Raw genomic sequence first — 12642 nt, 5'->3', positions numbered from 1 at the left:
TTGTCAATGGCTTGTTAGTTTACTTGTCTCCACTTCTGGCCACCCCGCGCCCCTCTGGACTTTATTTAAAACTTTGTTTTGCTTTACAGCTTAGAATTTTTAATGAGCTTTCCTCTACCCCGTACTCCTTATACCCTCGTTTTTTTCAGTAGTTCTTGGTGGTTTTCCGCTTCTTGAATGTCATCTATTTTTAAAGCTTGTTCTCTGTACACTTTCTGTTGTTTTTCATTATTTTCTATGGGGCTTAAGCGGGGTCATTGCTTAGTTATAGTCACTTGAAACGAACTTGGCCAAAGAGTCAAGCCGTATTTAATCTTCCATTGAAACCAGAACCCACTTCTCGGGGGTTCCAACTTTTTCAAAGTCTCAAGAGAGTCTCTTTTGCATGGAATGTTGTTAATTTTTAAAGTCGTCAGGAGATATTATCTACTATAAAATATATATTTCAGCAATAAGCAGGCTCCACTTTATTCTTTTAGAAAATGTTCAAATTTTGTTGTAAATCTCTTGTAGCTCCTAAAAAGAATTTCCCGTCTTTAACCCTATTTTATCACCTTCTCGTTGCTCGTTGCTTTAACAACTTCCTCTGGTCTGGCCCAAAATGCATATAGGATCGTTCCACTAACCTATCCCACCTTTTTATTGGTTTTTCCCAAAGACCCCCTGTTCCTGTTTTTTTTTTTTTTACCATTCCACTTATCGCACCTTGGCAATGCCAGAGAACCAAGAGCAGAACAAAACACAGAATGCAGAGACAAGACAATAAATGTCTTAACTGAAACATTGGAGTTGGCTTATCGGCGAGTAAATATTGCCCAACATAATTTACACACACCAAACGTCTAGGGGGAGTGAGCGAGATGGGAATAGACACATATAGGCAGAGGCGCGCAACAACAATTGTGTAAACAGAATGCAGTCAACCTTTTTGCTTGGCAAACAGAGCCAAGATGTCTGGATAATTAACGCTAGTCAAAAGTTGGTCGGCTTTGGGGCGCGAGCGAGGGGCGTGAGCTGGGAAATTTCGGCGTAATTGAGTGGCTTATTGACTTGGGGCATATTTGTAGTACGAATTACACACATATTTGTATGTGTGTGTTTTAGCCGCCCTTGTCATATTTGACCAGAGCTGAAGAGAGAAAACGAAATAATAAACGTAGAATCCTGTCGAACCGGTTTTATAAATAGATAAGCGCATAAAAACAACGTTCATTACGCAAGAATGTGCCCTAAAACGATGCAACCAAGTGCCTAAGTTTTTGTTCGGGAGGAGCAGCATCATCGGCGAAAACCTGAAATCTGCATAGAGCAAGATTAATTAACTCGCCCCGCCAGACGATCAGCAACTTCGGGCAGCGAGGAGCAGCAGCAGCGATATCAACGGCAACATCAGGAGCCACTGCAGCAACTCGTGCAACATCGGTGGCAGCAGCAACATCCACTGTAACTGCAGCAACTTCAATTGCTGGATCAAGAGCAGCATCCATATCTTTAGCCTAAGAGTCAGCAACATATGCAACATCTGTAGCAACAACTGCAACAGAAGAAACAACATTATCTGCAACTGCAACATCAGCAACACTAGTTGCTACATCCGCACCACCAGCAACACCAACTAAAACAATAGCTTAAATAAAAAGAACTCCATTGCTGGAACAGATTGTCCAGGATGCGACTCTTTGCCAGCAGTGGCCAGGCTGCAACATCGCCAGCACTGGCCCACAGTTCCAGCGATGAGGCTGGCGAGGTCATTGAGAATTCCCACACCAGGAGAGCAGGGTGCTCCGTGCTGCAGAGCAGTGGGGCGAAGTCAAGGTCGCTGGAGAGGTACTCGGGGGCACCCAAGATCCACCAACAGACGTTGGAAATGCTGCCGCCCTATGCCACGCCCACGTGCAGCACCCGTCGCCGACTCCTCGCCCCCTTTCGATCCCTGAAGCGTCGCAGTCGGAGCAGCAGCAGCAGCAATGAGTCGCACCACTTCGGCAACCATCTCAACAACCTGGTGGTGGTCAATGTAGGGGCGGCCGCTGCAAATGGAGGCGTGGCCAAGGCCAAGGCGAAGGCCAGCTCCCAAAGCGGTGACAGTGGAACTGGCGGCACCGAGTTGGAGCACGAAATGGAACAGGATGACGACGAGGAGGATGAGGAGGAGGGCGAGGAGATGGACGAATTGAGCCTGAGTTACTCGCAATTGAGCAGCAGTGGCTGCGAGGAAACCGAAGCTCCACCAGAAGATGTTGCTGATGATCGACAAGCAGCTGTGGAGACAACAGTCGCTGCCTGCGTGCAACACGTTGCTACTGAGCGGCGACGCAACATCCTGTCGCTGTACTCGTCCTCGTCGGAGGAGCAGCTCCACTGCCGCCTGGGCGATATCACGCTGGTGGACGATACCTACTCCAACTACGATCCGCAAAACGATGCCGAGCGCATGTTCCTCCAGGTTGTCGGAATCTTACGCGATGAGAATGAGGTTTGTGTACTGGCTAACAGTGGTTGGCTAAGATATTGGTCATGGCTACGAACTTTAGGTTACTTTATAAAGTCGAAGTCAATACTTTATGATATGCGTTTATATATTTATAAATACGATTTTTAAACAATTGTGTGATTAAAGTAAATCAAAAGAAGAAAATAAAACTCACATTTACATGAAAAAGGTTAACTGCTTATATATAGTCCATAAGTTGTTACCCACCCCACATTTTGGATAGAAAAATCGGAGAAAAAGATATTTTTTAATCTCAGAAATCATTCATAATTTTAATTAAAAGAATCCTTGCCAACTCTTTGTTTATCATCTCTCTTTTCCAGCATTTCCTTTGAAATCTTGATTAATTTCCACCCACAGACGTAAAAGATTCGTTTTCGTTGTTGGTCGTGATTTATTCAAGTAGATGTGTCCTTGCTTAAAAAAAAGGAAATGGCAAACTGCTAACCAACCGAGTTTTCTTTTCTCTCCTTAATTTCCCGCTTTTCACCCAGCTTTCCATGGGCAAAACTTTTTCAGTCTCACTTGCAATTTCAATTAATTAATGCAAGCTAGGATTTCCGTTTTGAGCTTCAATGAGCAAGGGGTAAAATGAAGGGGGAGTAAATCAAGACGGAATGAGCAACAGTTCGATAAAATAATTGATTTAACTGCAGAATCATTCTAATCTCACCCCTGCTTTAATAGCAATTCTCTTTGCAGTCATCGCCTGGCAAAATGTCAATTTAAGGTTCACATTCGTGCCATTTCTCTGGCATTTACTTACCTCCTGTGGCAAACACAAAGCATTTTTAATAAGCTCTGTGGGTGATGTGAGTTTTACATTGACAAAAATCAGAGCACATTTATTTTTTGATTTTGCTTGGATTTTCATTTGACAAATAGAATAAAAAATATATTTTTGATTTAAAATTTTAAAGAATAAACCCAGTTTTTATGCTTTAATAAATTGCATTACTAGAAAAAGGAAATACTAAGAGATTTTTCCACCGTGCTGCTCTGCGTGATGCCATAGAAAATATGGCGACAACATTCGCTTTTTTTTTATTTAACCAAGTTCCCCGCTCGACAGCCGCAGGTGGAACGCAGCCAAGGAATTGTTATGGAGTCTAACGGATGGTATTAAATTACACAGAGTTGCACTTTTTAAGTACACACCATGGACAAACGCCCTGCGACTATGGCCACCCAATCCCGACCTCCTTGTGGGCTTTGCAAGGATTCCCTTTGCCAGAGGCCCACAATGCATGAAGCCTGGACTTTTCTTCTCCTCCGACGTTGCGCGCTGATTAAACTTCTTCCAAGGAAGGCAGCTTTAAAAGTGCATTGCCCTCTTATCAGTGAGCCAGCCCATTGCCACCCACCCAGTACCTAGTGCAGCTCAACCCCCAATGACTTTTCACTCAATGACTTGGATGGCAAACAGCTTTCTTGTCTCTTTGTGGCGACGGCCACTTTGTTGGCTTGTTGCCCCTAATTAATGGCGGAGCCATGAGTGGTGTGATGCATATTTATTGTAAACAACAAATTATTGATTGCCAGCGACAAGTTGGCCACAGCCTTTGGGCGCCTTTGTTGGCTGCGTTTCCCGCTCCGCTAATTAAAAAATAAATGCGAGCCAACTCAAAGCAGCCACACACAAAGGATTTCAACTGAAGTTGCTCGCAGTGCAGCAGTAAATAATTTGTGTGCTTAATTAGCAGCGGAGGTGAAAAAAATAAATTAATAAGAACGCTTTCCTTTGAGTTATGTGGGAAAAAGATAATGAGCAGGTGAAAAACCACTGAAGAAGCTTAAAAAAATAAAATATTTATAGTGCACAGAGTTAATTACAGTAATCAAACATCTTACATCACAGAAAAGGTAATTAATGTTTTGTGATCTTATTAATATAAATATATATAGATAATAAAAATATATTTGTTAATTTTGAAAAGCCTTCCAAGGCATTTCCAAAGTATCTACAAAATTGCACAAGACTGCTTCTTTTAAATCCACTTTATCTGCTCCAATAATGCCCCGAAATAGAGGATGTTATTTACTTAGTTTAGCTTTAAAGGCAGAGCAACAATTGCCCCGGGAAATGCCACAAACAAGAGCTGCAGTAGAAGAATAAAAAATGCATGGGTGCGCCCAGCCAAACACATGGACAACTGCCTGTGCAAGTGCATTATGGGGCATAAACTTGCCCCGGGAGCCACAAAGAGTTAAAGGCTGGAAAAGCTAAGGATAAAGTTCCAAATCAAAAACACAAACTTCAAGAAAACTAAATTAAAAAACTACACAGAAGCCGGAATGGAGGAGGCGGGATCCGAAAAGAGAGTTGAGGGATCCTGGGAAAACTAAATGAAATAATGAAGAAAACGAACAAGGAGGCGGAGTGGGTGGGCTGAAGTTCTGGGTTGGTCCAGGACTTCGTTCTTCTTGCGGGGTGCTGAAACTTTTGCTTTGCCAAGGTAAATGCATTTTGCTTGTTGCATGCAAAACGGCAGGCAATGAAAGTTTCTGTTGCCGGGTTATGGAAATGGAAAATGCCGGGAAGTGGCAATGGGGAACGGAAAATGGGAAGTGGGAAATGGGGTGTCAAGGTAAAAATTGAAAAGCGAAAATTTTCTCGAGGGAGCGGGCGAGCGAAAATGGGCCAAATGAAACGTGCGCAGATGTTGCTCCTTTCTCCTCCTGTTGCTCCTGCCTTTTCCAGTTTAGAGTTACAAAAGCGCCAAATTGGCGCAGCGGAAAGTCGGGTGAGTGGAAAAGGAGCAGGAGCTACGTGCAGGGACTTTTCGGCGATCCAGTGCATACAAAGGACATAAACGTTAAAGCACAAGCTGCTTTAACAGCTGCTAGGGAACAGCTGTATCTGATTCTCAGATACTTGCCTAAATATAAGAAAATAAAGCTTAAAAAAAAAACATGATAGTCTTAAAAATTACTTAAATTGCTTTGCTTTGTAAAAGTAGATTACTTAAACCTATCATGCATTCCTTAAGAACAACATGACATCAGTATGCACGTAAAGCAGAGCGGATAATCGGACTGGCTAACTAATCCGCTTTAATATACCAACCATGTACACTAACCGGAACTGATTGGCATTAGTTCTTATGCTCTCCGGCAAGTCTGGGCCAACATTTTAATCCCCTTAGGATGGGCATAATAAGCCGTAACTGCAACGTGAGCTCAACTAAGCTCATAATCATAATTAAATTAAAGTTGAGAAAGGCGCCTGCAAGTAGGCAATAAAAAGTGTTTGTGGTGTGGTGGAAACAATAAATGCATTTTCCTATCCAGTGAAAGGTAAGCCGTTAGGCACAAAGGGAATATTGTATAAAGGATGAGGCATAACAATATGGCTTATTATGTAATGCAGCTCCTATCATTTCTTCAATCAGCATATTCACATTACATTAATTTCCCTGTTTTGGTTTGTGCTTACAGAAAATGCGTCAGTTCCAAAAGATCCTGGAGGATCTCAGCTCCCGCGTTGCCCTTGCCGAGCAGACAAAAACCTCCTGGCTGCCACCCTCCTCCGTGGGCGAGGCCAATGAGCAGATGCAACAGTTGCAGCGCCTGATGGACAAGATGACGACGGCCAGTGCGCTTCTGGATGACTGCAACGAGCAGCAGTCCTTCTTCACCGCCAATCAGGTCCTGGTGCCCACACCCTGCCTCTCTAAGCTGGAGGACTTGAACACACGGTGAGTTTAGCTCTGGGATTATTATTACAATTCACTTACTGGGATGTTTAAACTACGATAGCATGAAACTCCTGAAAATTGCGATGGACGAGCGCCAGAAGGTCCTTTGTCAGGCTGGAGCCCAGCAGACGCACGAGAACGGCGACGACGGACGCACGACATCGAACAGCGGCACCATTGGACCCCTGCCCAATCTCGGCCAGAGCGTGAAGCCGCCATGGGAGCGGGCCACCACAGCCGCCAATGTGCCTTACTATATCGAGTGAGTATAGGGAAAAATATATTTCGTGGTACCAAGGGATACAAGCTCTCATGCTAAATCACTACTGCCAATTTTAAATGTGATAAAGCAGTGATAACCTAATGACTCTCTTCTATAGCCACGAACGTGAGACGACGCACTGGGACCATCCGGAGATGATTGAGCTGATGAAGGGCTTGGCAGATCTCAACGAGATACGCTTTTCCGCCTACAGAACGGCCATGAAACTGCGATCTGTTCAGAAGCGATTGGGTGAGCTAACTCTGAAGCACTTGGTTTGGATTGACAGTAACTCAATTTTGCCATCTCCATAACAGCTCTCGACAGGATTAGCATGTCCACCGCCTGCGAGTCCTTCGATCGACATGGCCTGCGTGCCCAAAACGACAAGCTGATCGACATACCCGACATGACCACGGTGCTGCATTCGCTCTACGTGACAATCGATAAAATTGATTTGACGCTAATGCTGGACCTGGCCATCAACTGGATCCTGAATGTCTACGACTCACAGAGGACCGGCCAAATCCGCGTCCTCAGCTTCAAGGTCGGACTGGTCCTCCTCTGCAGGGGTCACCTGGAGGAGAAGTATCGCTATCTGTTCCGCCTGGTTGCAGACACTGACCGACGAGCGGATCAGAGGCGACTGGGGCTCCTGCTGCACGATTGCATTCAGGTGAGTTAGTTGTGATGTCATTATACCATTAAAATTAAAATTAATAACAAAATAACTTTTCATACCCGATAATAAATTGTAATTACTAATTTCGACAGGTGATTAGTTATTGCAGAAATAAAATAATTTATTATGATTAAATAAAGTTAATTGGACTATTATATCACTGCAAATTAAAATTTATTTTTACAAGCACTACTTGTCGCTTATAGCGGTTTAAATTTATGAAACATAAACCAATTTACTCATCCAATAAGCCGTATTAGTTGCATTAAAGAATGGAAAATAAAGCACCACTTAAAATTTTTAGGTACCCCGCCAACTAGGTGAAGTAGCCGCTTTCGGTGGCTCCAACATTGAGCCCTCAGTGAGATCCTGCCTGGAGCAGGCTGGCATCTCTCAGGAGGCCATCGATGGCAACCAGGACATCTCCATCGAACTGCAGCACTTCCTTGGCTGGCTGCAGCACGAACCGCAGAGCCTCGTGTGGCTTCCGGTGCTCCATCGCCTGGCGGCGGCGGAGGCGGCCAAGCACCAGGCCAAGTGCAACATCTGCAAGGAGTACCCGATCGTGGGCTTCCGCTACAGATGCCTCAAGTGCTTCAACTTCGACATGTGCCAAAAGTGTTTCTTCTTCGGCCGCAACGCCAAGAACCACAAGCTCACGCATCCCATGCACGAGTACTGCACCACTGTGAGTAAAATTCTCTTGCATTGTCTAAATTGCGTTGTTCTATTTTAACTAATCTCTTGGCTTTTCACAGACCACATCCACCGAGGACGTTCGTGACTTTACACGCGCCCTGAAGAACAAATTCAAGAGTCGCAAATACTTCAAGAAGCATCCAAGAGTGGGATACCTGCCCGTTCAGAGTGTTTTGGAGGGTGAGTTTCCAAACTTAAGAACGTTATGAATCAATTTTAATTAAAAGTTTGCACCAAGAGACTATTTTTTTATAAATAAAACTTTAAATATTCCCAAATCAAGGTGATGCACTGGAGAGTCCGGCGCCCAGTCCGCAGCACACAACCCACCAGCTGCAGAACGACATGCACTCCCGCTTGGAGATGTACGCCTCACGACTGGCTCAGGTGGAGTACGGCGGAACAGGCTCAAATTCCACGCCGGACAGTGATGACGAGCACCAACTGATCGCTCAGTATTGCCAGGCTCTGCCCGGAACTTCGAATGGAAGTGCGCCCAAGTCGCCTGTCCAAGTAATGGCCGCCATGGATGCCGAGCAGCGGGAGGAACTGGAGGCGATCATCCGCGATTTGGAGGAGGAGAACGCCAACCTGCAGGCGGAGTACCAGCAATTGTGCAGCAAGGAGCAGAGCGGCTTGCCCGAGGACTCCAATGGCATGCAACACTCCAGTTCTAGCATGACTGGTCTTTCTGGCCAGGGCGAGCAGGGCCAGGTGAGAATTTGGACTTCATTTTATGGTTTCCTTTTATTACTTTCCCCTAATTCATTTTGCAGGACATGATGGCGGAAGCGAAGCTGCTGCGCCAGCACAAGGGACGCCTCGAGGCGCGTATGCAAATCCTGGAGGATCACAATCGGCAACTGGAAGCCCAGTTGCAGCGACTACGCCAACTTCTCGATGAACCCAATGGCGGCGGTAGTAGCGCCACCAGCAGCGGTCTGCCCAGCGCCCCCGGCTCCGCGTTGAACTCCAAACCCAACACCCTCCAGACCCGGTCGGTGACCGCCTCGCAATTGAACACGGACTCACCGGCAAAGATGAACCAACAGAATGGCCACTACGAGCACAACTCAAGTGAGTGGGTGGGGTTACCTAGTCTCAACTCAAAATGATTGAGTTTCTCTTTGTGTGGCAATTAATGGGTAATAATAATCAGGATCTTATTTGGTCTAACAAAGAAACCTACCTTAGAACCTTATTTTATCGTATTTTCCTTTCTCAAATTATAAATTAAAAGAAACAGCCTTAAGGGGAGTTATACATGTAAACTGTCAGGTTTGAAGTATTTTTCATTATTTTTTTTTTCAATTGAAATCTTAAAGCCATCATAATAGCATGGGAAGTATACTGAGAAGTGAAATCAGTGATAATGATATAATTTATTCGAGCAAATTCTTAGAATATTTAACTAATTTGTAAAGCTTAGGCTTACATGTATACGTCACATTTAGGAACTGTTAGGTAGATAAATTTTAAGGTCTGGGAGAGGGCTTAACTTAATGGCACCCAAATAAGACGGGCGACAGAAACGATACCGATGGGGGAACTTTTCGAGTTGTTGGGTGCTCGGACTAACAGTGAGTGACAACGTCGCCCACTAGCATTAACAAAGGGGCCATTCTGCGAACTAACCTCTAATTGTGTGCTGTTCTTGTCTGTTCTGCTCCCATTCCGCCCGCTCACCCACTCTAATGTACACCCACCCCCTCAATGAAAACTCCATCGAAACTGAAACCGCAAACACACTCGCAGAGGGAATTATGCTGCCGGGCATGAACAGCGAGATGCAGCAACAGCACGCCCAGCTGGCGAGCTTGGCGGCGAAGCATCATCAGCACCAGCTCAGCGGAGCCCTGAATGCGTTGCACCAACAGCAGCAGTTGCAGCAGCAGCATCCGCAGCAACAAAGGAGCCTGATGATAGGCAATGGCGGAATGGACATTTCCGGCGGCATGCAGACATCGGGCGGATATCTGGGCGACGACGGACGTCCACCGCCGCCCCCGCACTCCAGTCTCATGCAACAGCAGCACCAGCAGCACTTGAATGGTGCGGATATTAATGGCAGTCACTGTCACCTTTTGTAGCCGGCTCAATTTTCCGACCACCTCTGTTCAGCTTGTGTTGAGTTTGGTTTTCGTTTGCGGTGCCTACTTTAGGGCACTGGATTTTGATTTCATTTTCGAATTGCTTGTGTTGTTTGTGTTGATGTCGCTTTCTCTGTACAACCTTATTGGAATGCAAGTTTCCACTATAAATACTAATCTCGATTATTTCTCTTGCTCTGCTCTCTTTCCACTACCCCAAATCGCCATGCAGATCTTGCCTAGAATGTGTTGGATTAAAGCGGTAATGCAACGATTAGTGTTGTCATCTTACCATTTCAGAGAATTAAAAATATACTTATATGCCAGATTTTCTAATCGCGATTTTGTATCTATTATCCGCAGAGAACTCAAGCGGCCTGGTGACCGTAATCACAGAGCAGGAATTGGAGTGCATCAACGATGATCTGGAGGACTCGTCGAGCAGCAACACTACGAACACCACGACGACGACGACGACCACGGCAACCACGGAGAAGACCTGCGTGGAGCTGCAAAAATAACACCTTCGATACTTAATTGCATGGCATTCAACTATGAAACAAAACAATGAAACAGTATAAGAATCCAAAAGAATTAAATGCATGTGAGGAAATCCAATTGGCTGGCCTGCAAAACATTCTAAATAATCATACCTAAACACCTAAAGATAGATCCATATAACTATTGTGGTACATATATTTATACATTATTGCGAAGAATCAGATGGAAAAGAATTTCAAGAAGAGCTTCGAGTAAGCTGAGAACACTTTTTAGTAGTTATGAAAGATACAAATCTATATATATTATATACAAATATCGAAGCATAAGTAAGTGAGACATATTGAAAGCTGGAAATAATGCAGAAATGATTTAAAGATTAGATAAGCTGTAACTCCCACACATACTTACATCCTATGATATAATAAAAAAGAAACAACTATATCATAAATGAAACATAATCATAATTTGCTAGTACATGAAAAATTGTTATAACTCGCACTTTTTTCAAAAAACTGATAGGAAACAAATCAATTTCAAAGATACAAGAAAAACCAGCTAACAGTTTTTGGTTAGCTTTCATATCATTTTAAAGCTTATACAATAAGTGTTTTAAATGTAAATTTCGAAACATGCAATCAGTTTTAATTTGTATCCTTATTTATTCCGATTTCTTGTGTATTATTTCTTAATATTATTTAATATTAATATCTGTGCTAACTGAAAGTGTGCTGCAATGTTTTTAATTAAAGAACTATTATTAAATATCACCGTCTTTATACTTTTATTTTGTTTTCGGTTGGTAGACAACAAGACCTTCATAAACCTAATCATATGCTGACGAATACGATCACTAAATGGACCACCTTTTCTATCTACTTAATCAAATCGAATCGAATCTTATCCACTACCAGAACCCTCAAATATATTAGGTAATCCACAACATTCCAATGAAACTAGTCAAATTACACTTGGATAACTCAGATATACTTACGAATCAAATGATATTGAAAACTGCTTTAAAATACCTAAATATCTCAAAGAACTAATCGAATCGATACATATAGATGTCTATAACTTGATACCCAATATCGTACAATACTCACATCAACATAAGCAAAATATATATCCAAAAGAGAGTAAAGTTTTAACCTAGATATGCCACAGATCGATAAATATTTATAGATATATCAGATATTAGCTATATATTGACATGAAAGTCTTTAGTTTATTTCCTCTGAAATTCCACCTTTAGTTAACGAAATTATACAAAAATTAGGAACGAAAATAAGGACAATATGGAAACATTTTTAGAAACTGCTATTATTTATGTTTCTCATCTATCAGTTTAAATTATCTAAGCTAGGTTCACTTTTCACTAGAATTTTCGGGCACTTAGTAAATAATGCAACACGACTATACTATATATAGAAAGAATTATATAAAGAGATATAGCTATCAACAAAATGCAGTTAGCAAATTATTCAACCACTTCTGTGTAGTAAAATGTCCCAACTATGAGTATTTTTCTAACCCAAACCGAAACCGAAACGTAGTGTGGAAAAGATGTCCTACCAATAACCAATCAAGTTTAATAAAAGAAAACCCTCCGTTTCAAGTTATAAACAAATGAACCAAAATCGAAACAAAAATGCTTAAGTCAACTATCTAATCATTAGTGAAACATATCCCATTCAACGGCGAATATATAAACTTTATATGGGTAAAGCCATCTCTAGGAGTACGTAGTCGAGGACGAGTTTAAAAGCATCAAGTCTAGTAACTGAGATCTGAGTTGAGAATAGCCAAAGCTGCCATTTGTTTGTCCACAATTTTATACCGACAACTGATATCAAGCAACGCAATTCAAGCATATCCCGAAATAGTCTTCATCATCCAGTGGTTGTCTACAATAGATTTTTACCTAACGCGTGAACCGATGAGGAAATCGGACGGAGAAGTCCGAGACGAAGCCAAACAATCAACGAAGAAATTATGAATTAAATATTATACAATTGTCGAGGAATACTGTGAGCTATATTAGCCGCTTATTTATATTAGCGGTATGTACACCGTATATTAGTCTCTTATTCTAAGCAGATTACTTAGCGAAATTGTGTCCAACTGTAAAGGCCTCTAGAGCACAGCACTTTTGTATGGTATATCAGCCTAAAGACCCTTAGTTTAAATAATCGTACACATCAAATCAATCAGACGGA

General features: G+C 42.8%; 1 protein-coding gene across 18 annotated transcripts in view; it reads left to right on the top strand.

Moving 5' to 3' along the window:
* The window catches only part of LOC6619064 (dystrophin), a 134762-nt gene extending 122655 nt beyond the window's left edge, over nt 1–12107 (top strand). For 5 of the 18 annotated variants that reach the window (XM_032720616.1, XM_032720621.1, XM_032720620.1 and 2 more), the window contains 9 exons: nt 5933–6192; nt 6254–6454; nt 6573–6706; nt 6772–7130; nt 7441–7824; nt 7895–8015; nt 8119–8549; nt 8612–8912; nt 10289–10446. In XM_032720616.1, the coding sequence (XP_032576507.1) occupies nt 5933–6192; nt 6254–6454; nt 6573–6706; nt 6772–7130; nt 7441–7824; nt 7895–8015; nt 8119–8549; nt 8612–8912; nt 10289–10446 (2349 nt within the window). The other 13 variants (XM_032720611.1, XM_032720610.1, XM_032720609.1 and 10 more) reach the window with 7 other exon arrangements.
* The last annotated feature ends 535 nt before the right edge of the window (nt 12108–12642 follow it).

The sequence above is a fragment of the Drosophila sechellia genome, chromosome 3R (genome assembly GCF_004382195.2).
Source record: "Drosophila sechellia strain sech25 chromosome 3R, ASM438219v1, whole genome shotgun sequence".
In the NCBI taxonomy this organism is placed as follows: domain Eukaryota; kingdom Metazoa; phylum Arthropoda; class Insecta; order Diptera; family Drosophilidae; genus Drosophila; species Drosophila sechellia.
The sequence above is the reverse complement of the archived record's forward strand: the minus strand, read 5'-3'. Positions and strand labels throughout refer to the sequence as shown.